This window comes from Manis pentadactyla, chromosome 2, assembly GCF_030020395.1.
Source record: "Manis pentadactyla isolate mManPen7 chromosome 2, mManPen7.hap1, whole genome shotgun sequence".
Taxonomy (NCBI): Eukaryota; Metazoa; Chordata; class Mammalia; order Pholidota; family Manidae; genus Manis; species Manis pentadactyla.
In genome coordinates this window covers 112,412,219-112,438,786 of record NC_080020.1, presented here as the reverse complement: position 1 = coordinate 112,438,786, position 26,568 = coordinate 112,412,219, and the positions used below count along the sequence as shown (strand labels likewise).

The following is a 26,568-nucleotide window of genomic DNA, read 5'->3' as shown; positions in this document are numbered from 1 at the left end:
TATAAATCTGTAGAGACACAGAGCAAATTTTATTATGATTTTGTATAAATTAATATTAAAGTATTCACAAAAGAAAATGGAAAGGAATATGTACACTACAATACACTTTTCTTTTATGCTTACTAAACTAACAAAAAAATTATTAATAACACCAAAAATGATTAAAGTTGAAATGAAATGAAAACATAAACAACTTTAGTGGTATTGTCCATTTGGAGAAAAATAAAGTACTAGGTAAGAAGTGCTGTATAAATGTTTATATCCATTGATCCAATAATCTTACTTCTGTGATTTTTTTTTCAAAGACAACTTAAAAGAAGGAAAAAGCTTTTCACAGAACAATGCTCATTGTGGTGTTATTCAAAACAGTAGCAGTTGATAATCATTATTAATGTCCTAAGCAATGAGGCACAGACCTGGTGGTATTTAGAAGGATAAATATGAAATGTTGAGAGGTTCTAAAATTTGGTATGCTTTTCTGGAGCTGGAGCCTTCAGAGTGGGTTACTTTATTTGAGCAGCCTGGATTCTTAGTGAAAGTTCTGGGTATCTGGAAAAGATGGAATAATGTGAAAATGAATTGTCTCTTATTGTATGTGAGCTATCCCTTAGATTATGGTTACTTTCTGGTTACAGTATTGTTAGACTGTGACATTGTAACAACATTTTAAGGGTAGACTTCTGTAAAAGTACTTTTGGAAGGGCAGAGAATAAGTCAATCAAATGATTCACCATAGCATACCCCAGAAATTAGTGGAACCCACAACCTGAGAAAAGGTATCAACTTTATAATTCTTTCTATTCTTATATATTAAAATTAGTAGTAAGAACAGTAAAAATATACAGATTTGATAATTTTCAATAAATGTATGTCTAAATGACTGCAGTGGGGTGTGGGGGAGAACTTGATAATATGGGTGAATGTTGTAACCACAATGTTGCTTATGTGAAACCTTCATAAGATTATATTAAGGAATCAATGATACTTTAATTAAAAATCAATAAATATATATATGTCTAAAATAATCATAGGCAAAATTACAAGTCAAATAACTTGGAAAATCATGTTTATATGTGTTAATATAAACAAAAGGTTAATACTAATATACAAAGAGTTCTTACAAATAATTTAGATGGCTGCCACAATAGAAAAATACGTAAATGACATGAAAATCTCATAAGATGAAATGCAAATGGACAATAAACATAAGAAAAGATATTCAGCTTAACTAGTAATAAAAGAAATGCAAAAAATAGAAAAGCTTTCTGGATTGTCAAAGTTTAAAAGGATTTATAATACTCAGTTATGCTGAGGGTGTCCAGAAGTGGAAATTCTCTTGTACTTGATGACATTGTAAACTTATACCATATTTTTGGAAGGCAGTCTCAAAATATATGCCAGATTTTTAAATGGATATAATTTTGGGCTCTAGCAATTCCACTTCTAAGTTGTATACAACACATTATTTCATTAGAAAGCAGTGTACAAAGCAGTATGCATATAGAATGTCCAGTTACATAAAATTATAGTGAATGTGTGTATATGTGTGTCTGTGTGTGTGTATGCATTATAAGGTGACTAGAAAATTGAGACAATTTTAGCAGTGCTTATCTCTGAGTGTGCAATTTTGGGTGGTTTTATTTCTCTTATGACTTTGTATATTTTTTTGCTTTTTAAAACAATGATCATGTGTTATAATTAAAGTCAGAAAAATATAAAGCTACTCGCATTAGAAAAAAACACTATTTTTTCACAAACTTTAAACTCTATATTAAATGTTCTATATTTAGAAAGATATTCATGGAAATCCACTTAATTCATACCATTGTCAATTATGTAGAAAGTAAAAATAAAGCTGGTTCATTGTAGTTTGAGTATCGTAATGCTAATATGATTTCCTTTAAAATATTTTTTTTATTACTTACATTAAAAAAATCTTTATTATAATAAGCCAACTCTTTAAAGAGGGAAATTGTCTTCTTTGATTTACCACAATTTAGTGCCCCTTTCCTTCCTCCCTAACACACACACAGAGACACCCACCCAGCCAAATACAGGGCCACACAGCCAGCGACCACACGCAGTCTCCGCCTGATCTCCTCCTGGACCACAAGGACACCAAGTAGACGCTTCCATTTTCTCAGAGCGGTGGGGGAGGTTTTTAGAAATATAATTTATTAAGCACCATATTTAGAAAAAGAACTTAACTATCATAAATGAAATCAATAGGATAAATTACAATAAACAAACATGCCTAATAAAATAAGTGAATCTGAGATGAAAATTTGAAGTTGCTATCCCATTCTTTCTTAAATAGCCACTCTTCAGGAGGAATGATTTAATCTGAGGCTTCCCGCTCAGGTAAGTGGCTTCACAGTTTTTAACTCTTTTTTACTAATTGGATAATTTCTAGTAACACTAAGGCCCTATTAGTGTTCCTCTTTCCAGAAATACAAGCACTCATCTGACCCTCTTCATGAATTACCCAAAACTATCAAGAGGTAACAGAAATGCTTAGTTTTGGGCCTTGTCCCTCAGGTATGCAGAAAGTCAGGGCTGGGAGGGCCCGTGGGATGTGCTCAAATACTATAAATAGACTCTGCATTTAAACCTAGCACCTTGCCACCTAATATTTTACACTCTTGAAAAGATGGCTGTCCACAATAGTAGGAGAAAAACTATGCACCTTGGATTTATGAGAACAGCCCTGGTTTCATGTAAATATATTATTTTCAAAAAGACTACTCATTAAATGTATAATTAATGTAATTTGATTTTTGCAACTTTAAATGTCTAAAGTAAATAGAAAAACATCCACATGCTCAGATTTCTTATTACCAGCTGCATCCAGTCCAAAGCAAAAGTCAAGGTTTCCACAAGGCACTAGAGAAATGTCGGTTTCACAGGGAGATACTAACATTTATTCGGCACCTACCTGTGCACCTACCTGGGTCTTTATATGCTTTATCTCATTTAATTTTTATTGAAAAAAGAGAAAAGAATGAAAATTCATAGGGAGAAGTTAATTTGCTCACAGATACAGAACTATTAGAAATTACAGCAAAAGGATGGAGCCCAGATCTGACTCTGAAATCCATGCTTGTTCCACAGCACCATGCTGCCTCTAAGTGAAGAACTTCAGGTTATCCTCCTCAGTTTAGGTTGAAACAATTTAATCAGAAAGGTTGATTTAAAATAGTCACATTACTAGTTTATTGTAGATTTCTGGATCATCTTGCAGGACTAATGTTCTATGAAATAATTTGGGAAGTAGTGGTATAGTGACTGTCTAAGTCATGTTAAAATACATTTGATATAGACAATATCATATTGTCAACCTGTTACCAAAAAAAAGTGATTTACCAAAATGTGTAATTTGGTAAGCCCTATCCCAATTTATAGTCCATCAGTTTTCTCCCTAGGTTTTATTCCAAGCAACAGGGTATCTTCTGCCTTGATAGTGTATGAGAAAAAAAAACAGAAACTCTTCATTTTTAATTGAAATATGATCACTTGTGGATTATTCATTCAAAAATCATTTATAGAGTGCCTCACCAAGCACTGTGTTGCTGTTGAAACTATAAAAGTAGTTGTAGGGAAAGATACACTTTATTACAAAAAATAGAATATATTAAGAATATATTAATATACATGTATGAAGCCCTGCACAAACTACTAAGAAACAAATGAAGTCTCTAATTTATCACTGATCATTAAAGTCTGCTTAACTCATGCCACTAGGGCACATTTTCTATGGAGAATTTAGATTTTATTTGATCATTAATCCAAGAAATGTTTGATTCTTCAGCCTATAATTGTGAATATTACAACTTAATTTATCCACATTTTCTCTTTAAAATTTTTTTCATAATTGTTTTAATCTTTGAAATCCTTCCTTATTCAAAAGTTTAGTATAAATCCCTTACATTTTCTTCAAGATTTGTCCTGCTTAACTTTTTTTGTTTCCTGCCAAGCTTTTTTTTTTAATTAAAGTATCATTACTATACAATTTTATGTTGGTTTCAAATACAGAACACAGTGGTTCAACAGTTAACCATAATATCAAATCCTCACCCCCTCTAGTGCGGTTACTATCCATCAATGTAGTAAGATGTTGTAGAATCATTAACTGCATTCTCCATGCTGTACTATCATCCCTGTGACCAACCTGTATTGTGATTGTGAATTATTGTGCCCCTTAATCCCCTTCCCCCTCCCCTCGACCCTCCTTTACCTCACCCCTTGGTAACCACTAGTCCTTTCTCAGTGCCTATAGTCTTGCTATTTGCTTTGTTTTTATACTCTACAAATAAGTGAAATCACTTGGTATTTATCTTTCTCTGCCTGGCTTATTTCACTGAGCTTAATACCCTCTAGATCCATCCATGTTGTTGCAAATGGGAGGATTTCTTTTCTTTTTATGGCTGAATTTGCATTTATGTACCACATCTTCTTTATCCATTCATCTATTGATGGACACTTAGGTTGGCTATTGCAATTAGTGTGGCAATAAACATAGGGGTTCATATGTCTTTTCAAATCAGGGATACTGCTCTCTTTGGGTAAAATCCTAGGAGTGGAATTACTGGGTCAAATGGTATTTCTACTTTTAGTTTTTTGAGGAACCTCCATATTGCTTTCCACAATGGTTGTACCAATTTACATTCCCACCAACAGTGTAGGAGGGTTCCTATTTCTCTGCATCCTCAACAGCATTTGTTATTTCTTGTCTTTTGAATAGTGGTCATCCTAACTGGTGTGAAGTGGTATCTCATTGTGGTTTTAATTTTCATTTCCCTGGAGATTAGCAATGTGGAGCACCTTTTCATGTGCTGTTGGCCATCTGAATTTCTTCTTCGGAGAAGTGTCTGTTCAAATCCTGTGCCCATTTCTTAATCAGGTTATTTTGGGGGGGGGGGTGTTAAGGCATATGAGTTATTTATGAATATATTCTCCCATACTGTAGGATGCCTTTTTGTTCTGCTGATGGCGTCCTTTGCTTGTACTGCTTGATTTTTAAGTTTACCTGTTTAAAATAGGGATGTGGAGTTTAAAGTAGTATGTGGAGATGAGTCAGACACTACATTTTTTCCAAATGTCCAGTCAGTTTTCACAGCACTGTTTACTGAATAACTTCCCATACCCACTGACTTGCTTTCCAAGAGCTGTTACATGTGATGGATGTTGAACACTTTTTGGGATTTGTAGAGATGATCATATGTATTTTCTGATTTAACTGATTGATATGATGTATTATGTATTATATTAACAGGTTCACATCTTTGCAGTCCTGCTAGGAACATACCTGTTATGATGGATTCTTTGAATTGCTATTTAAGATTTTTAGTACTTAGTTGAGAATTTTCTTTGGTTCCCATTTTAGGAATTTGGGGTCACATTTTAGTCTCAGATTCTATTAGTCTAATAATAATGAAGTGGATAATTTTAAATCACTTTGAAGTTCCAAATAGATTAAAAGCATGGGAATTCTCCATTACATCAAAGTTTAATGAAATGCTCTGGACTTAGCAATATTTCAGAGTAATTCTTTAATAACATTAAAATAATAACAATAAGAGTATGTATCTTTGGTTGTTCTTAGTTAATAATAAAAAGTTTGGATGAAAAAACAAAGTATGGAGAAGAAAATTAATTCCTTTTAAGCCTACCTTTCAGAGATAACATTTTAGTGTATTTCTTTCTAACCAATTTTTAAATTATAAATTTGGGATTATAATATTTATGTGTATATACATGTATTCTCTGATTTTTATACTCTATTATGTGCTTATTTTCCTATAATCCAATATTCTTTAACAACATATTTTTTAAAACATACATTGAATTTGTAGACTTTTTTTTTATTGCTTTGATATTATAAACAGTGTTTTTCTCTAACTTCCTCCAAAATATTTGTTTAAAAAGTCTGTACACATCCTGGTTCTACTAATTTACCCAAGTAATCTATAATTTTTAGAAATGTATTTATTTTGGTTTTCATTTAAAATTTAGAATTTAATCTGTAATTTGTTTAGTGAATGTAGTATAGGGATCTAGTTTTCATTATTTACTTATTCATTTATTTGTTCAGTGAATATTTATCAGGCATATATACTGTTAGGTGCTGGTAAACAAGACATGGTCCCTGATATAGTGGAATTTACAGTTTAAATGGTAAAGACAGACATAAATCAAGTGAATGTATAAATGTGAACTGACATAAGTGCCACAAAGGAAAGTAATTGGGGTCCTTGGCAGCAGGAAGCATGCTATTATTCAGAGCACTGGGAAGAGAGCCAGCGTGCGTGGAGCATGGACTGATAGGTAGAGATTAATGCAAGATGAGGCTGGAGAGGTGGCGAGGACACACAATGCAGAGCCTTGTGCCATGTTAAGAATTTTAGTCTTTATCTTAAGAGTAATGAAAGCATTTAAGGGTTTTACAGATCACATTTTTAGTTTCAAAAATAAATATTTTCTCCTGTGGCAGCAGGAGAAAGAGTTGAACGGGGCCTTTGTGGTTGCCAGAAGCCCAGTAAGTGAGCTATTGCTGTAATAGCTGAGAAAGGATGGCAGTCACTTTTGACTACCAATGACTAATGACTAAGTTGGTGTCACTGGCCACAGAGAGAAGTGAACAGATTCAACAGGTATTTTGAAGACAAATGAACAAGATTTGGCAATTCATTGAATTGATGGGGTACAGGGGACATGAAAGAGACAGAGGTTAAGGGAGATTTCTCCATTTCTGGCTTTAACAGAACTGGGTTTACAAAAGCCATTTCCTGGCATCATTTGTTAGTCTATCACTGTGCTTTGGGTTATGACATCCTGTAGTTTCTTCCAATTATCTATAAATTCCATGACAATTATGTTACAATTAGTTTAGCTTTATAATGTGTCTTAATATATAGAGAAACAAGTTCCCTCTTCTTTTTAAAGTTGTTTTTATTTTCATCTATTACTCCATATGAATTTTAGAATCATTTTTCAAGTTCTAAAAAACAAAAAAACCTTATATATTGAGAACAATTTTCTTCTTCCAAATTTTTTAAAGCTCTCAGGATAAAGTTTTATACATATTTTATGTGGATTCTAATAATTTCTTGTTAGCATTATTCTACGTATTTTGTTGTTACTGTTGTCATTGTGATATCCTAAATGCAATGGATTTAGTTGATTTTAAAACAGCAGAGTGGCTAGATTATAGAAACTTGTTGAAGAGTTATACTGATGCTCCTTCAGATCTAAAAGTTTTGGTAGTTAGAAGGACCCAACTTGATTTGAGCCTGTCTTAGTCATCTTGGGCTGTTATAACAAAATACCATAAACTGGGTGAACAACAGACGTTTGTTTCTCATAGTTCTGAAGGCTAGACGTCTAAGACAAGGTGCTAGCAGATTTGATTTTTGGTAAGGGCTCTCTTCCTGGCTTGCAGATGGATGCTTCTTGCTGTATCCTCAAAGGTTGGAGAGAAGCAGCTCTGGTACCCCTTCCTATTCTAATAAGGGCACTAATCCCATCTCAGGGGCTCTGCCCTCATGACCTTCTCTAAACCTAATTACCTCTTAAAGGCCTTATCTCTTAATACCATCATATTGAGGGGCAGGGTTTCAACATAATAATTTTGGGGGAGAACACAAACATTCAGTCTATGAAAGAGCCCAAATAGCTAATGTAATTATATCTTTCTGTTGGTGTTGCAAGCAAAATATCTGAATACATTGAACTTGAGACTGTAGAGGAAAAATTATAAATGAATTAATGAATGGTAAAGGAACTAGTTATTAATATTCAAACCAGAACATGGGGAGTGGGTAGATGTTACTTGAAGTGTGCATTCACGTCCCATATCAGAATTGCCTCATGTGAAACGGAATCACACAATTTGAAGAGCTGCCAAGTTACTTGGTAGAAATAAAATCAGGATTTCTAAAGAATTTCACAAATTTTCATTAGCATGAATTATGCTTTAAGTTTCTTCAGCTGACTATAAAGTGCTATATTTGAGAGTATTTGCCTTGTCAACATGACTCTACTTAAAGAGGAACTGATTGAGCTGAAAGTAAACCATGACTACCTCAAACCTACTGAGAATGAATATATACATCACACATTACTATTGTGAAATTTCTGGCCAAATTCTTGCAATACATGAGTCTTGTAACTCTGTTAATGTATATTATCTCTTTCTTTAAACCATGGGCATCAAATCTGAGGGCCATTTTCAGTAATGTAAACCTGGAGTGGAAATTGAAATGTGTCCTATCTATATATAGTCCTTGTTTTGTTTCTTAATTAACAGCTTTATAGAGATAGAATTCATATACTGTTACAGTTTTCCATTTAAAGTTACAATTAAATGGTTTTTCATACATTCATCGATATGTTCAACCATTACCACAATCTTAGAACTTTACCATCACTGCAAGAAACTGTGTACCCTTTAGCTATCACCCTCCCATCTATTCATCCCCACACCCCCAGATTTAAGCAACTGCTGATTTACTTTATGTCTCTGTAGACTTCCCTATTCTGGACTTTCATGTGAAAGGAATCACATAGTATGTGGTCTTTTGTGACTGACTTAGTATGATTTCAGGATTCATTCATGTTGCACCATGTATCTGTACTTCCTTTTTTTTTTTATGGCCAAATGTACCATTGTATGAATATGCCACATTTTGTTTACACATTTGTCAGTTGGTGGACATTTAGGTTGTTTCCACCCTTTGGTGATTCTGAGTAATGCTACTATAAACATTTGCGTACATATTTCTGTGTGGAAATGTCTTCATTTCTCTTCCCTATATACCTATGAGTAGAAATGCTGGGTCATATGGTAACTAGATGTTTAATCATTTGAGGAACTGCCAGACTGCTTTCCAAAATTGCTGCACTATTTTATTTCCCCAACAGCAGTGTATGAGGGTTCCAGTATTTCCATATCTTTATCAATACTTGTTATTGGATACTTTATTCTGGCTATCCTTTTGGGGCTGAAGTAGTATCTCATTATAGTTTTGATTTGCATTTTCCTGTGACTAATGATGTGGAGCATCTTTTCATGTGCTTAGTAGCTATTTGTATTTCCAGCCTCTCTCACATTCCATGCGTCTTTCATTCAGTTACTTAAGCTTTTGTTTCCACTGAAATTATAAGAGTAATATAGCCACATCAAGAGTCCAGGTGAGAAAGTACTGGGTGAGAGTAGAACTACATTGACTATGAATAGTTAGTGGATATATACTTCCAAATTGTATGAAACTTCTAGGTTCACCATTTTTTCACTAAATATTATCTTTCCTCCCCACTAAAGTAATAGGTATTTCTTTTTAATGTTAATTTGCAATTATTCTAAAATCAAATTCCGTATTATCTTGGGTAGAAAACTCTTTTAATGTTTACCTTGCTGAGTGTGGGGTAAAATCCAGACACTTTATACTGGAATAGCAGATCCCAGCATCCTTACCTAATCTTCATTCTAACCAAACCAATTCTCAGATTACAAAATACAAGGAACTTTCTCAAGCATCTATACCTTTTTAACTGTTCCTCTTCCTCTTTAGAATGGTTGATTTCCTGCCTTCCTGTCTTTCTCTGCTTGAAAAATTTTCTTTTACTAATGTTCAAGTTTTACCTCTCCTGTGAAGCTCTTCTCAAAACTACCAGGTATCTTTGTTTCTTTCACAGCATTTTTGATACAGCTCACAGTCATTTATCATGTTTTAAATGTATTTTATCTAGTCTCCCTCTGGGGTATGAGTCACATATGAGGAAGGAGACAAGGTATTCATTTGAATACCAGTACACTGGTGCTGGACACATGCTGTTTGGATGAAGGACCTATAGTTTACAATAATAAAAATGTGCATTCATAAGTAAAGAACACTGTGTCCCCCAACTTTAGATATACAAATTCAAACTTTCTTTAAGAAGCACATCATCTTCTGATACTCTTAGAATACCATGATACTCCAAAAAATATAGAGAATTAGAGAATTATTTAATCAGAGATCATACTTAACTTTATAACATTGAATATAATAGTGACATCATAGTTGGAATAGTTTCAAATAGTTTCTGGTGTACATTTCTTAAAGAGCCAGATTTCACAACTAATGTTTTTACAGCAATACTGTAGGTAGAATTACAGCTCAAAAAAATTTAATGTAAGCACAAAATTAAACATTAAGTCATTATCAATCTAGGCTCCTAGCACAAAATAGATATTCAAAAAATTTTACAGAAAGTTCAATGGCAGTAAGTTCTCCAAATTAAAAATATTTTTGCATATATGAAGTCAAATATTTTGCATATATTGTCAAATACTAATATAGATGTTCTAAATTAATAATGTAAGCTATTTCTCCTTACATCAAGCAAGTTACCTATTTTGGTTATCATCATGAGAAATTATCTGGATGTTTTGGAGAAAGCTAATGAATATTGCTGGTAGAATTAGGAAGAATGAAATACTGAGAAAGCTACATCAAAGAGATGGTTTAGAAAAGGCACAGAATTCAACAGTGCTAAGAAAGAAAGCAGCTGATAAATTAGAAACATGACTGCTACAGGAACTTCGGTTTTGGTGCTGTTTTTTCAAAAGAATGAAATACTTCAAATGTCTAAAAAGCAGTGTTATAAACAGTACTGATGTGTGGTATAAATTCCTGACTAAAATTTTGTATTTAACTTTTTTAGGGAGAGTGATTTTCTTCACTGGAAGTCACTTCTCTTGGTGATTTTCCTAATCTATCACCATTCCCAAGATATGAGCTATCTTTTTTCCTTCCTTTGTTTGGCTTTGAGTTTATAATTATAGCCAAAGACTTAGACTATTAAGTAAAAACTGGATAAAACAGAAAAACTTACACTGTGTATTTTAGGCTCTAAAATGTTGACTTGGGTGACAAAGTTCGTGTTTATTGGACTTTGAAATGAGTTAACCAATTATTATTCTTTTTAATTAGGAAATAGTTCATGACAAAGCTATTGTCACTTTATTAATGGAATTTTAAAATATTACAGTATTTTTCCATGGGTGGAAACATTAACAAAATTAAAGTGAAAAAAAAAAGATTAGGCTGTTTATACATACAATTCCGGTTGCCCAAATTAATCACAACTTGTATGCAAAAGCAGCACATACTTAGAAGTAGGAATATTAGTTGAATTTCATTTTGGGCATTAAAATGTTCCCAGGACTGGTATCAGATGAATTTTTATTCTTGGATACCATTGCCAGGATTAATTGGTTTGACAACAAATGCCTATATTTATAAATTGAGTATATTATAATGTAGCATAATAAAAGAACTGACCCACAGAGGTTTACACTGTACCTTCTTATTCCTCAATGTTAAATGATTTGCTTCTAAGTACCATCTCCTTGGATTCAGTGGATTGCATACTGAATTTCTAACTATTCACATAATATCAGTGAAGTTAAATCTTTCATTAAGATTTAAGAATTTTGTCTAGCTCATAATGAAGCTATGTTCCATATTCTATGGAGGTAAGTCTTTAAGAAGTATATTTTTGGAATGAATAAACAGACAAGTAAATGTGTTTAACAGCTAAAACTTGCCTGAATCCATTGCTTTCTATGCTTTGGACAGTATGTTTCCACAAATCTTGCAATGAGTAAGTGGATAGATAAGTATAGTTCAGTTTGTTATTTAAAATTTTTAGGACTTTAAATTTCTTACTTTGATGGAATTAGCTAACACCCAGCTCTTACAATTTTACTTCAAATAATCATTCTATTGGGCATTTTGAGTTTGTCATTAGTTACTAAGTGAGCAGACAGTACAATTATAATTTTGCTGCTATATTCCTCCAAATATATTACAAAACAGGTATTACTTTTTATTGCATTTATAATGAATAGTGGAAAAAGTTCGATTTTCTATTTTTAAAGTGGAAATCACCTCATTATTTCACTGTAATCATTTTTTTAGTTTATCCCTTCTTAGTCAAAGTACATATAAATTTAATACAAGGTAAATCTATTTGTGCAAACTTTATAATTTTAATTTGTGCCTAGCATACAGACTAATTTCAGTTTTAAATAAAAAAGGATTTAAGAAATGATTCACTGTTACATCTGGCTAGTAATTCATCATGGTCTAAGGTACTGTTCTCTAGTTTACCATCTTAAGTTGCAATACTGAGACATTTCCACTTTTATATTTCTACTTGAATTTCCTAAGCTTATCATTGCTTTGTCCTGATCCACTTACGTTTCACCACCTATAGTAGAAAGAAAATTACTATCTTACTTTTTGCATTTTTTACTTATTCAATTTTTAACATCTGGTTTTTATTCTTTTATGCCACATACTCTTCCCTGCGCTCTCCTTAATTTAAGCGTAAATATATGTTTTCTTTCAGTTTGCTTCCTGCAAGGTAATTTTTAATTAAAATTGTCTCCATATCCTACCTGGTATGTTGGTAGGCGGGCTTTCTATCCTTTCATTGGCTTTTTGGTAGACTAAAATCTGAAAGACAACAGCTGCCACAAGTCAAACTCAAAACAGGAAGTCACGTGGTCTTCCTTTGCACTCCTACCTTTCAGGACTGATGTGGCTCCCTCTGCTGGTTAGTAATATAATTCTTTTCTTAGTTCAATACAGTATGTATTGCACTGGTGAAATATGTGGGGTGAGTAAAGCTCGGTTTAATAATTGAGGTAGAGATTCTTATACTAGTTCTCTAGAAAATTTTGTGTTTAGCTAAGATTTTAACCAAATTAGGTGTTAAATATCTACAAGTGAAAGGGAGCTGGCATCATGTCTGAAAAAAACTTTAAATAATACTCTTAGATTAGCCAACATTACAATACTGAACTCTATTCTGAAATGTGAAATAGTAATGTTTACATTTTATTATAACATTTCAGTATAATATAATCCTTATCTTATTTTGTTTGGTAGATACTTTTCATCCCACTTGTTTAGTATATTCTCTCCCTTTCAAATTCTATACACAATCCTCTCCTTTTAAAATTTCCCTTTTAAGATCTGTACACAATTTTAAGTACCTTTATTTAAATATATAGAATGAGTTGGATGGCAAATGAAAGTTAACTATTTACTTTAAGAAACTATGTACTTTAGCTAGAAAGAAAAACCTTTCGAAAGTTTGTTATTTTTCAGAGAGAGGAGTTTCTGTCATTTTTCAGGGAATAACTTGTTCTTATCATTACTCTGTGGAGGTAGCAGCAGTTTGCTTTGCACTCCTAATCTAGTTAATAAAATAACTTTCAAGACTGAAGGGAAGGTGGGAAGAAATAGAAACATATCTTTTGCCTTATATTTATTATTTTGCTGTATTGGGCTTTTGAGATTAGAAAATGTGCCACAACAAATCAGTAACAATCCATAGACCTACACACATCAATTTAGCTCCACTAGGAAAATGGAATTCTTTCTCACAACCTCAACAATATTTGACATATCTACAGTTTATTACCTACCCTTTACGATCACTTTCTGAAACTACTATCAAATCTTTAAAATATCCTAGTGCATCCTCTAAAATTCCTCATTATTTCATAGGCAATCAGAACTTTCTAGTTTTCTTTTCATTTTTTAAAAGGGGAAGTAAAGAAGACCTCAACTGTAGATTAAAAAATACAGATTTTACCAGTGTAATGTGCTCTTAGATTTTCTACTCTTTTATTTAAAAATGCTAATTACAATCCACTAAATTTATTTCATGACCCATAATGGTACATGCCCTAGTTTTAAAACAATGGTCTAGAAATGTTTTGAAAATGATAATAAATCATAAGCCTCCCTTCATACCTCTTGTAGATGTTAAGTTTTTAATAGATTGTATATTCCTCCTTCATAGATAAAATCATTTTTCAATAGACTATTCCAGATTAGGATTAAAATACACGTGTAGTTTAATTCTCTGGTTCATATTCAGCACATGCGTAGGTTCCACTAAGATGAGGCTTTCATGAAGATTTAATGACCCTAAATAATTTCATATTTATATTTCATAAATACAATTTTTAGGGCTCTACCTTATGCAATGCACAGTAAAACTTGTAGTATAACATATACTGTATATACATATACACCAGTATGTGTTATAGATGCACAAAAATGTACACAATATGGGGAAATCATAGGATTATAAATGGATGGTACCAATAAATTTAGCAAAAATCCTCAATTAAAAGTGAGAAGGATTGAAATGACAAAGCTTGTTTTTGATGGCCAAGATGAAAAAAGTTATCCTGGGGAAAAACCATTCATTTCTATATACCATTCATTTCCAATAATCTTCATAAATACTATCTCAAATTTGATTAACATACTCCACTTTGAAACTTGAAATAGGAACATACAAAACTAGTGTTTGATGTTTTTGTAGTTTACCCTCAAATCAGTATCTATAATGAACTCTTCAAAGTTTCTTAAAAATCATCCTGTAAGTAACTTAATTATCCTAAATATGAAATAATTTTGGTAGAGTTGGAAATAATCTACAAAACATGTACACTACATATCCTTTCTTTTAAAAATTTGTTCCAGTAAGAGTTAATTTTATCCCTAACAAAGGATAGAACTGGTAGGCATAAAATAGCAGAAAATGATTTCCTAAAGTTTTTCATTTCTATCATTTTATGACAAATTCTAGTTATCTTAAATATATTTTCAATGAAAATAACAATAATTTGCCACTTGGACTAATTCCTGCTGGTGACATACAATAGTTCTTATAATTAATTTTATTAATAAAATATTTTATTAAATCCTCTACAATTTATTGATCAAGAATACATATGGGAATATCCAGGAATAATCTTTGCAAACAAAATGAATAGTGCAACTCAGTACCCAAAGCAAGGGGGCAATATTAAGTCTGATTAAAGGTTTATTGGGTCACCCTACAAACTAAGAACTGACAAGTCAAGGATGTAACAATGAAGTATAAGACCACCATAAGCCAACTGATTTTGGATATGAAGATTTAAAAAAATAAAAGCAAAATAAATGGTGTTGAGGAAAAATTTTAAGCAAAAAAATCCCCACAAAAGACAAAATCTAAGAAACAAAACAAGGAATTCAAGAAAACACTAAGATTAGATTAATAGATTCTACTCAAGATCCGAACTTGGATATTTAAATTTAGGCAAGCAAAACTGATTAACTGAATAGAGAAATATCCTGATATCCACTGAAACAATTTCTTTAATTCTATGATCTGGAAAAAAATTCATATAAACTATACACAGGGTAAAACCCTTGAAAGCAGAAAGGCAGAGACTTTGTCTATTTTCATCCACTAATGTGTAGAAAGCCTACCATAAACCTAATTAGCACCGAGTAAGTCAATACTAAGTATATAGGGAAAGAAATTAAAAAGTAACATCTAAAATATTATATTGAATGTTACAGTAACACCAAGACTTTCATTACCTGTACATGCAAAATTACTAATTCAACAGTAACATTTTTGAAAGTATACAGGAAGATAACTGTACTTTCTTAAGCAAATTAAGAGTATTTTGAAACTGAGTGAAAACAATGAGCTATCTGTACATTACTTAAAGACGTTCTTAAGATTAATGTGTAAACTTACACAGAAAAGACTATTGGATTTACTAAATAATACCTAATTGTATTAATGATTATAAAATGCCTATCAGGACTTTTTTTTCCTTGTTTGAAAATTCCATACATGAAATATGATTATTTGTAATATAGCCAAAGGCATATTGCAGCTTCTAATTTACTGGTATACGTATTTTAATTTAAAAGGCTTATTTTCCCAGCCACTAGCAAAGAAAAGTTGTTTGTTTCAGTTTTAAAAATCGTTACCAGTTTTGTTATTGCTATGCCTAGTACTATCATAAGGTAAATAAGTGTAAATGAACAGCACACTAAAAGGTGAATTAAAATATCCACATTAAGCCTGAGCTGTTTTCACTGAACTTTTGCTTCAGAAGGAAACTGTAAAAGTTAAGTCTCACTAGCATTTGCTTTGCTTGACAGCATAATTGAGTAGCAACCAAAGTAACCAAATATAGTCCTTTTTATAAAGCCTCAGAAACCCGTACCTTTTGAATCACTGTGCCTGGCACACATTTTGTGTACAATAAATATTTGCTGAATGAACTTTTCCACTAGTGCTGGATTTGGGCTAAGCCAACCAAATCCTCGTACTTTAATTTAATGAAAATAGTATGAGTTTTTCAAGAAAAAGGCAGATAGACTAATGAACACAGTTTGCGATTCAGGAAGAGCAAAGCTAATATGGCTTAGTGTGAATATGATCATGTGATTTACTAATCAACAGTCCCCTAACAAGCCCATTTACAGAAACCTAAAAACAATTACCACTGGTTTGGGGGCGTCTGGTGTTGTGGACGGCTTTCAGATATCTAGAAGTAGGGCTTTTTTCTAGAACTCTGTAATTACTTGCATTTTCTCCCTAGATTTTTGTTTTCACAAATCCTTTATAAAGTTCTATGTAGCATGTAGGTATCTATAGGTATATATTAAGGGACAGAGTTCAGAAACTGGTATGGGGGGAGTAAGGGCCATTATAATTGTCATTCTTTCAGTAAACCAAATATTAAGTAACTAATGTGTGTCAGTCATTATTCTAGGCACTGTATTTGCCACAGAATACGAGTGAACAAAAACAAAACCTCTTGCCCTCCTGGAGCTTACATTCTATTGGGGAAAAATAAACATGTAGATACAGAGAATGCCTGAAGAATAAAATGGGAAAGGGGGATGGGAAAGTTGTCGTCTAAAGAGTAGCTACGGAAGTCCCGAGGTGACATCTGAGCAAATGTCCTGAATGTGAGGGGGCAAATCGTACGGATAGTTGGGGAAAGGCTCTGTCTGGCACAGGGATTAGCACGGGCAGACGTTCTGCTTGCAGGATGCCAGGGCAGCTCTCCGCCATCGCGCGCACGGCCTTTCGGCCGCGGTTAAGGCTTTGGCTTTAACTCAGCTAGATGCAAAGCCACGAAAGAGGTGACAAGATCTGATTTAGTCCCTCGAGTGATACTTAAGGCAAAATGAATAACCTGTAGGCGAATTTTTCCACTTTCAGCATATTGGGACATAATACAATTAATGCATGATTTATCTAAATTCATGAAAATGTAACACAAATTTAGTCCCGCTTGTGAAAATTCGCTTACCTACTGCACTTTTTCCTGAAGAACAGTCCCCTTTTAATTTATACAAGTAAACCTAGTAGAGAACTATGGAACCATACGGTTACAATAAGCGACTACAAGAAGCATGGTACCGTACACATAATCACGACAGTACTCCAGCTTTGTCCAGAACCTCACTGTTTCAAATGAAAAGAGAAAAACGAAGTTTGGAATCAGCTGGCCCCAGGCCCACCCGTCGTCCAGTCCGCCAACGGCTCCCCACCGCGCTCGGCTCCACCCACACACACCTAGAGGCGGGCGCCGACCCGCGCGCTCCCCAGCTCCTCGCTCTAACAGCGTCGCCTACAGGCCTTTATCCCGACAGGGAACAACCAAAACCACTGCCAACAAAACTAGGCAAGAAAAGACTGCAGATTTCCAGAAAGAAATGCTTCACAAACACAATTCCAATTCAATCCAGCTGGGAAGCTTCTTCACCTCCAAGGGTTGCGATTCTTAATCCGCAGAAATAATGCAGAGTCGGGAGTAAAGTGCGACCTCTCAAAAGGAGAAAAGGTACTATACATCCATCCACCCGGCTGGCAGGGACACCATTTAAAAACCTGCATTGTCGCTGTCGTATCGCAGGCGTCCTCTACGTGGCCGCCCGGCGCGCGGCTCTCTAAACGTTACGACGACCAGCTGGGGTAGGGAGCGCAGCCTGCGAGCGGATCCGGGCCTGGACGTCCCCCACGCACACCACCACCACCGAACTCGAGCCCCGTTCCGTCCGGCCTCCTGGTAAAGAGCGGGGAGAGCCGGGCCGCCCGTGCCACAACGAACACGCCGCTCTGCCGGGTCGACAACAAAAGGCAACATCCACAGCTGCTCGGAGGAGGTGAAGGGCGCAGAGAAGAGCCGCCGCCGCCTCGCTGCCGGCCTCGGCCCGACCCCGGGTGCTGCGAGGTGCGGTGCGGCGCGGCCCCGCGGAGGACTCGAGCCGAAGTGGCGGCGGCAGCGGCGGTGGCGGAAGTGGAGTGGGGAAGAGGGGGTGGTTGTTAGTGTTTGGCGCCGGCGGAGGGAGTCATTCCTGCAGCTGCACTTCCGGTCGGCATTTTGTTCTGAGAGGGAGAGACGGAACGAGAGAGAGACACACACAGGGCTCCTTCCCCCCCCGCCCTCCCCCCCCTCCCTCCGTCGGTACCGACTCACCCGACACCACCAAGCCGCAGGGAGGGACGCCCCCGCCGACTGGAGGATTGGTCCCGGGCCGGCGGCGATGCCCCCCCGGTAGCTCGGGCCCCTGGTCGGGTGTTTGTGAGTGTTTCTATGTGGGAGAAGGAGGAGGAGGAGGAAGAAGCAGCAGCGATTTGTCTTCTCGGCTGGTCTCCCCCCGGCACTACATGTTCCCCGCACTGAGGAGACGGAAGAGGAGCCGTAGCCACCCCCCCTCCCGGCCCGGATTATAGTCTCGCCACAGCGGCCTCGGCCTCCCCTTGGATTCAGACGCCGATTCGCCCAGGTAAATTCCTGCTCTTTATTTCGGCGGCGGCGGCGCCAGGTCCTCAGCGTCTCTCCTCCTCGCTCCCCTCCCCGCCGTTTCCTTAGCGGCCCCAGGTCTCCTCCGTGGGCGAGTCTAGAGTTTGCTCCTGTCTGGTGGCAGCCGCCCTGGGTGGCAGTGGTTTTGTACTCTCTCCCGGCCGGCTCCGGTGGCGGGGATTGGGCTCCTGCCGGGCGGCCGGGGAGGCGTAGGCCCGGCGGAGAGTGCAGGCCGCGGGCCAGCGGAATCTACTTGAGCTCGGGGATTAGGAGCGCTCCGGGCTGAGCGGAGCTGCTGCTGGTCGGTGACAGGCCTCGCCCGGGAGAAGAGCCGTAGCTAGTGAGAAGGCGGAAACAATACAACTAACAGCAAATGTGCCCTCATCGTCCCCATATTTACAACTTTCCTGGTCCGGGAGTGGGGAACGTCCCAGTGAAACAAACAACCCCCCTTCTTCCCCCTGTGACCCCATGAAGGGAGGAAGTAGTTTCAGTTAGTGAGACAAATGTAAATACTCAGACACAGATCCGCTGGTGATTCTTTCCCTGTGTAAAACTTGTCTGGACATTGGAAAGTTAATAAAGACTCATTTTCTTTTTTTTTAAATTAAATCGTCCACATGCATATTTATTATAGAAAACCATAGTGTGGTACACACTGCATATGCCCCTCACCCATAGCTTTTATGTTGTTTGACAGTGTGTGCTGCACATGGGCTCTTTATTAAAAACAAGTATAAAGTACTTGACAGGTTTACCCTGCCACTTTATATTTATATGCGTTATATAAGGACAATTTAAAACGGCTATACATAAAAAACACTTAGGCACTTCCTGATCTAAACGTGTAGAAGCATAAAAAGGAATTATAAATGTTCTGAGAATTGTGCTGAGATACAGGTGAAACCAATTTTCTTTAAAAGGATAGAAATTCAGTTATACTTAAAATCCTTGGGAAGCTAAAAAAAAAAAAATGCAGAAGGTGCCATCCTTTCATGTCAGGGCAGATCTTCTTGAAGTCCCAGGATTGTCATTGGCTGTTTGTGCCCATGATGTTTGACTGTGTAATGAGAGAGGTGTCATTTTAATAGGTCAAATGTATCTAAATGCTGCAGAAAAATATCAGTTCTATGTTAACAAATTTTAGTTCACGAGTAAGTTAAATGTTTAGAGTTTGTTTATGGAGGCGTTGGTAACATGGGTTGGTATAAGGGAAAACCAACCAACTTAAAAGTCCTCAACGCATAAATTGTATAGAAAAACAAATGTACCTGGCTTAGACTATTTTGATACTTTGTCTCATATTCGCTGAAGGAAAACTTTCATTGGTTAAACTGAAGCAACACTGATCAACAAAGTCCCTTGTTTTACTAGTGGGTGTTACACATTAGTTCGATTTTTTGTGTCATTAAATTATTGTCATTGTAGAGTAAGTAACTTTCCTTAAGGTTATTTTTTGAGTTTAGCACTGCTTAAAATAAATTGTTCCACGTTTCCTGCAAACGTATGGATGGATAAATGTTAAAAAGAGTGAAGTTAATATAGCTGTCACGTACTAGGCATGTTTTTAATGCTGTAAATCCGTGTAGTAGTCAGTAGCGTGTCCGTGATTTGTATTGGTCAGGGAACAGTTTGAATTTTAAAAAGCCTGAAGCTCCTGCTGAGCCCCAATCCCAGCCTCCCTCCCTCCCACTAATCTCCCATTCCTGTCTTTGTGCTGCCTGCTCCTGTTATACACTGTTTGCTACAGGGCCTCAGGCCTTTACTGGGTGGGGGTCTTGTGAATGGGGGCCCAAAGAGGGGAAGGAATACAGAAAGAAGGCACACTAAACATTTTTAGCAGAGGGTATGGGGTTTAGGGGGGTGGAGGCGTGTAAGGGCTTCAATGTAAATATTTAAAAGGCCATTTTATGAACCTGTGATTGTCTTTACAACTTTTATTTAATTAAAATACTGAGATGTATGTCAAGGGATAAACATTTCTGCTAAAGGTAATAGAAAAGAGGAGTTCTGCTTGCTTAGCTTTCATCAACAGAAGCAACTTATTTTTAGTTTTATAGTTAAAGGGAGCTTTCTTTCACAGATGTTTGAATCAATGTGTTAGATATGTTTATGTGATCGATTTTTTTTCTTGTGACTTGGAAATTAAATTCGTTCTTATCAGATCTTACTTTCCCAATTCTGCATGTTTAGTAATCTATAAGTCATATAGGTTGTGGGATAGCTTTCATTAACATAGAATAAACATTTCTTTAAGGTAGACTGGAAATATTTTTTGTTTGGTCCAAACCAATTAAATTGGTTATTTTTGAAGAAGAAAATATTGTAAAATTTTCTGTGAATAAAACCTATAATTGAACTTCAGATTTTTTGATCACTTAGTTGGAAGGAATAATTTGTATTTCCCCAGAAATTATGAATACTGCTGCTCTGTATCCCCTGTATTGGTTGGGGCCACCAGTGGCTCTTCTTATATTTCCTTTTTTTTTTTTTTTGATTCACTGAAGGGATATAACCCTAAATGTTGCAGTAATCTTATAATTCTAGTTATTACATTATTTGGAGAAATGTTTTCAACTTAATATGATTTATATTTTTCTTGAATCTGCTTGACTTACCAATAACTTAGAATAATTACTTGAAAACAGTTTTAAAGTAAACAGTGAAAGTCTAGTAAATCAAAGTTGAATACTAAGTATCTAATTATTTTAAGTGTTTTGAGAAGAGTGTATAAGATATTTCCTCATGAAAGCCACTCAATAATTTGTTTACTAAAGTTATTTGAAAGCATTTTGAACCTGTGGTAGGGAGTATTATAATTCTATCCACCTTTAAGAAGAAAAAGGTTATATTTGAAGAAAGAAAGAATGTCTATTTGAGATTCTCTTTGGGGATGAAAAGTGAAAGTTTTCAGGAGGGTAGTAAACCTAGCTTTGTTCTTCTGCATAGTGATCACCATTAAATTTCAAAAATATGAGCAGAGAGTTACACCGATTCAAACATGAAATTTTCTTTATTGAGAGCCAGACTACCCAACTCAAAATTATATTTTCTAAGACTTCTGAAACTAATTTCACATTTAATTTTTTGATACCAGTCTATCATCAAAACTGTTACAGAAACATTTGAACCCGTTTGTGTTGTATTTTGGCATACCCTATTGTATTTTTGCCATCAAATTAAGATGTAAAAATTAATAATACAAAAGTAAATAAAAACTAGAGTTTGAGTTTTATATAATTTCATCTTTCCCCACCCCATTGCTTATGAGGAAAATCATAATTTGTAAGTAATTCTGGATTTTTAAAATCTCAATTTTATGTGAAGTGACTGGGGAGACTGAGGTAAATAAAAATTCCTTTTAGAGAAATGTAATTTCATTTCTGATTATCACATTTACTTGCCGTAAAACAAATAGGTAATGACTGACTAGGAACTTTATGGAAGCCTGGTAATTAACTGTTGAGTTGAAGATGTTTGTTTTAATATCCTGAGCATACTAAGTTGTCATTGGTGGTAATTTATGGTCTTTTATGTGATCAATTTTTTTTCTTGTGACTTGGAAATATTTAAAAGGCCCTTTTATGAACCTGTGATTGTCTTTACAACTTTTATTTAAGTAAAATACTGAGATGTATGTCAAGGGGTAAACATTTCTGCTAAAGGTAATAGAAAAGAGAATTTCTGCTTGCTTAGCTTTCATCAACTGATGAAATATTTTTAAATATTTTTAAATATTTTTGAACAAGTTTTCCCCATTTTTAGCAATTGTTTTTTGTATTTTTAAATTGGTCTTTTTCAAGGTGACCTGAGTTCACTTATAAATATTTTCATTTCCCTGTGAAAAAAGTGGTTTGCGTGATTTCCATTTTTTGGTGAAAAACTTTACACTCAGGAGTCACATGATTTGTGTAGATTCATGTAGTGAATCAGTGGGAGGATAAGGGATTCCCTCACTCTTACTAGTTTTTTATTAGATTATGTTGCTTTAAGAAATGTCTGAGCTCTGGTCCTGAAGCTAGGTACTGCTCACTGCTGACACTGATACTTTTGTGATCTTTTCAGTTATCTGAGCCCAACTTGCTTTTACCTCTTCTGGAGAGACCTGTCTCTTTGTCATATTTTCCTGGTATAAAAATAGTACTTTTATAGTAGGAATCTTGATCTTGTGTGTATATGTTTGGTGTTTGATCAAGTTTATTTACATATGTCCCTCATGAGGAATCTAAGTTTATTAACTTTATTTGTAGTAAACATTACATAGTGACTCCTGAAAGTTTATTTTCATACTATTTTTAAAAATTGCTTAAGTGGAATTTTAATCTTTCTACTTGATTTAAAAGCAGTTTTAAACATTTATTTAAGTCTGTCATTGTAATTTTAAAGGGTATTTTATGTGCTCTGAATTTTTTGCCCATGTAAGTTAAATAATAAAAGTTATTTTAGGTACTTGTCTTGTATATCACTTTGGTGTAAATATGGAGTCAATTTTAATGAATTCAGTTTTATCAGATTGTATTACGTTGTAAGACATATCCCTTTTATTCCCAAAGTGATTTTATTAGGAGAGATTATTTCTTGATATGATACTGCCAACTAGAAGATTTTGAGGGTTATTATTTGACAGAAATTGTGTTAAATAGTCCCCATAATACAATGTCATTTAATTATTTTAATAAGCTCATGAAATAGAAACAATTACCGTCTGACAATTTACAGATGAAACAGGCTAGCAAGGTGAGAAAATTGCCCATTGTCTTGTAATTAGTGAGTTATAAATCCGATTTGTATTTGTTCTTAGGGATTTAGTATTCCACATTTCTAGTTTTAGTAAAATCTTAACTATCGTTTTGTTGCTTAGTTGATTCAGTTCTTACAAGTAATGTAGTTAAGAAAAAGAACTGAATAGGGAAAGAACTTTAAGCAAAGAACTGAAATAGAATTCAGACAGTATATCCTATATGATAATTTTGAAATCAGATCTTTACTCTTATAATTTAAATTTGAGTTTGTTAAGCAGTCTGAACATTTTGCTTATTGAGTATTTTTTATATTGAGTTGAAATTATCAAAACATATATTTTTAGAAAGGGAAAATTCAGCTTTAGAGATTTCATTCATAGAAATGTATATGACCAGTTATAGTAAGTTAGTCTAGTATGACTGATAATTTTTAAAATTTTGGTATTTATATAGCCAAAGAATGAAAGTCATCAACTTGAGAAGTTGTGCACATATTCCAGAGTTGTTGCAATTATATACAACTTTATGGGGATTCCTTTAGTGAATACCTTTAGACCATCTGAGATAGTCTTTTTCTTTTCCTTAATAGCAAATCTTCATCTTCAGAGTGAGTTTGAGTTTTAGATACAGTAAAAGGTAATTACACCTTATTTTAGGAAAACTAAGATATAATATCTTTTTGTGTCAGGTACTGTATTGAGTGCTTTACATTTGTAATACATAGTATTGAGTGATTTCCATGTGTCAGAAACTGTGCCGGGCACTTTATACAGATTTTTTCAATTCAAGGAATAGTGTGTGTGTGTAGTTGTATTTATTATCCTAAGATACTTGAAAACCTGAGATAATAGAATGATTAAATGACTAGCTCAAGGTCGCACAACTATCAAGGGGAACAAAGTGGAAAAAGGACTCCACAGAGTTGATGCTTTGCCTGCCCATCAGCCTTAACCACTATTCTGTGTTTGATTTGAACTGGGACTCCCAGCTCCCCAGTGAAGTTAGTGATAGTGTTCTCATTTTCCAAACAAGGAAACTGAGGCTCATCTTGTTCAAGAAACTGGCCCAGGTTAGCAAATCTAGCAAGTGTTACAGATAAGTTTCAGCCCAAATATGCCTAATTCTAAAACTTCTTTCGATTCCACCACCCTGCCTCTCCAAGGTTTTATAATACACTCTTTGGATAAAACAATTGGGCTTGATGATAAAGTAGTGAGAATTTTTCTTGCATGGCTTATAAAGAGATCTTGAAGATAATTTAAAAAGAAGAATCCTAAAATGTTTTGGTCATTTACAGTTGATTCATTATTTGATTGCAGTCTTTAAAAAAAAACGTTATTACTTCATACCATGTATAATACACAAAATGTATGTATATACAAATATGCATTGAAACAGTATTTTTAAATACATGCATGCTCTTATCTGTGGAACAGATAGCTTTTGAAAATGTGGAAAGCCACTTTGTTGTCATAATACTGTGATTGAGCCCAAATTTTGTAAAAGTGTTAAGCATTAAAAAATATTCCCAAGAATACATTAAACTTTCAACATATTTGTGTGGGTAAATTGTCATCTTAACACATGTGTAACATATCATTTAATATGAATATACCAAACTCTTAAAATTTTGTGTATATTTAACCTTTTGGCAGAAAGGAAAAACTTTTTCAACATGCAAAAACATGGAATTAGCAATGATAATTAACTTATCCAATTTGTTATGCTTTTGCCTCCTGAGAAATTCAGAAGCTGTGACATAATTTTGAAATACTAGGGTCCTTTTTGTTAGAGCTAACATATTTGGGTCACTTGTATTTCCAATCCTTTATTCTTGTAGCAATTAAGATGTATATTTGTTTTAAAAATATATCTGCTTTAAAAAAATAGTTACTAGATACCTTAAGAACTAGCAATGCCTGAAACACTAATGAATTATAGAGTACTCTAAAAATATTAATCTTTATGATTGTGTATTTAATTTTTTTATTTGCAAAACAAAAATGTCCTTGAAATTAATCCTAGCAAGGAAATAAATATGAGTTTTCTTAACACTGCTATTTTGCAATCCTTTCAGAATCTTAAAGCCTTCTTTTCATTGTCTTTATCTGAGGATGTGGGTTGCCAATTTCCACCTAAAGAAATTGATCATCTCAGTATAGGTTGTATGCAATTGAGTTTTTTCTTGGTCCTGATCAAGTTGAAATTTTACGTGTGTAAATTGGGCATAACTCCTTTTTTTAAAAAAAAATACTACTATTAAAAAATTGATGCACATGACATAAAGTTTTTCTTCCAGGGCTCTGCTATGTCTCAGTAAACTCTAAGGTCAAAAGCTGAAATGTGTGGCCTAAAAGCTACTGTTACTCTTTCCCCTTTGAGAACATAATTAGCAATCCAGTATTTATGCTGTATTTTACTTTCAGGTTATTCTGAAAGTCATCTAAAAGGATGACATACGCTCTTTCTTTAACTCTACTAATCTTTTTTATCTTTCTCTTTTTCTTCTCTTATGTGTGTCTTCCTTTTTCTGTCAACATCCATTCAGTCCTTTCTCCCTGTAAGGAAATTTTTACATAGTGAATATAGGTTGTAGTATTAACGTGGATGATCCTGTAATATATTTACTTTGTGTATTTTTTGTAATGTAAATCTTTGACAAAACCTAGAGCAGTTTGAAAGACTTCAAATTCTGAGGTCTTTCATAGTTCAAAATATTGCTGGTGGAAAGGCATTGACATTAATTGTGAAAATATATGTATGTAGCATTCTTAACTTCAATAGACATGTCTTACCTCTCAAACCGTCAACTGTTACTAGAATTTTTTTTTTTAAGGAGAAAGATAAAGTATGGCCTTTTTTTGTGAAAGTTTTCCCTGCTCATTCCATTTCATGACATTTGTCAGTTTATTACTTGTATCTCTTGATAAAATAATTTGTTCCCATGTCTGTCAGCCATACTAAACCAGCAGCACTATGAGAGCAATGAGACACTTACTTTCATCTTTATGTCTATAATGCCATCATAGTGCTTGTCCTGTGTTGTAGGCATGCAATACATTTTTGTTGAACTGATTAATTAGATTAATTGAGCTATATGGTATTTCTTAAAGATATATTTCTAAATCTAGTATTAGTGAGTGGCAAGTA

The 26,568-nt window shown here is 34.6% G+C and overlaps 2 protein-coding genes across 4 annotated transcripts in view; one reads left to right on the top strand and one right to left on the bottom strand.

Moving 5' to 3' along the window:
* On the bottom strand, nucleotides 1-26,479 carry LOC118935621 (uncharacterized). Its single transcript, XM_057497511.1, has 3 exons — nucleotides 26,417-26,479; nucleotides 17,446-18,925; nucleotides 1-549 (listed from the first exon to the last, which is right to left on the bottom strand). The coding sequence occupies exons 1-2, from the start codon at nucleotides 26,477-26,479 to the stop codon at nucleotides 17,753-17,755; spliced, it is 1,236 nt and encodes a 411-aa protein (XP_057353494.1). The 3' UTR covers nucleotides 1-549; nucleotides 17,446-17,752.
* The window catches only part of NIPBL (NIPBL cohesin loading factor), a 211,123-nt gene continuing 203,079 nt past the window's right edge, over nucleotides 18,525-26,568 (top strand). For all 3 annotated transcript variants that reach the window (XM_036932118.2, XM_036932114.2, XM_036932117.2), the window contains exon 1: nucleotides 18,525-18,659. The gene's annotated coding sequence lies outside the window, so the exon portion shown is untranslated. The remainder of the gene's footprint in view (nucleotides 18,660-26,568) is intronic.

Bases quoted from the DNA above. Each gene is read 5' to 3' on its own strand.
- LOC118935621 (XM_057497511.1), bottom strand. From the start codon at position 26,479: ATGTATTGCATGCCTACAACACAGGACAAGCACTATGATGGCATTATA. The intron at 18,926-26,416 runs GTAAGTGTCTCA...GAGCTCAAGTAG, and splicing joins TTATAGACATAAAGATGAAA to ATTCCGCTGGCCCGCGGCCT.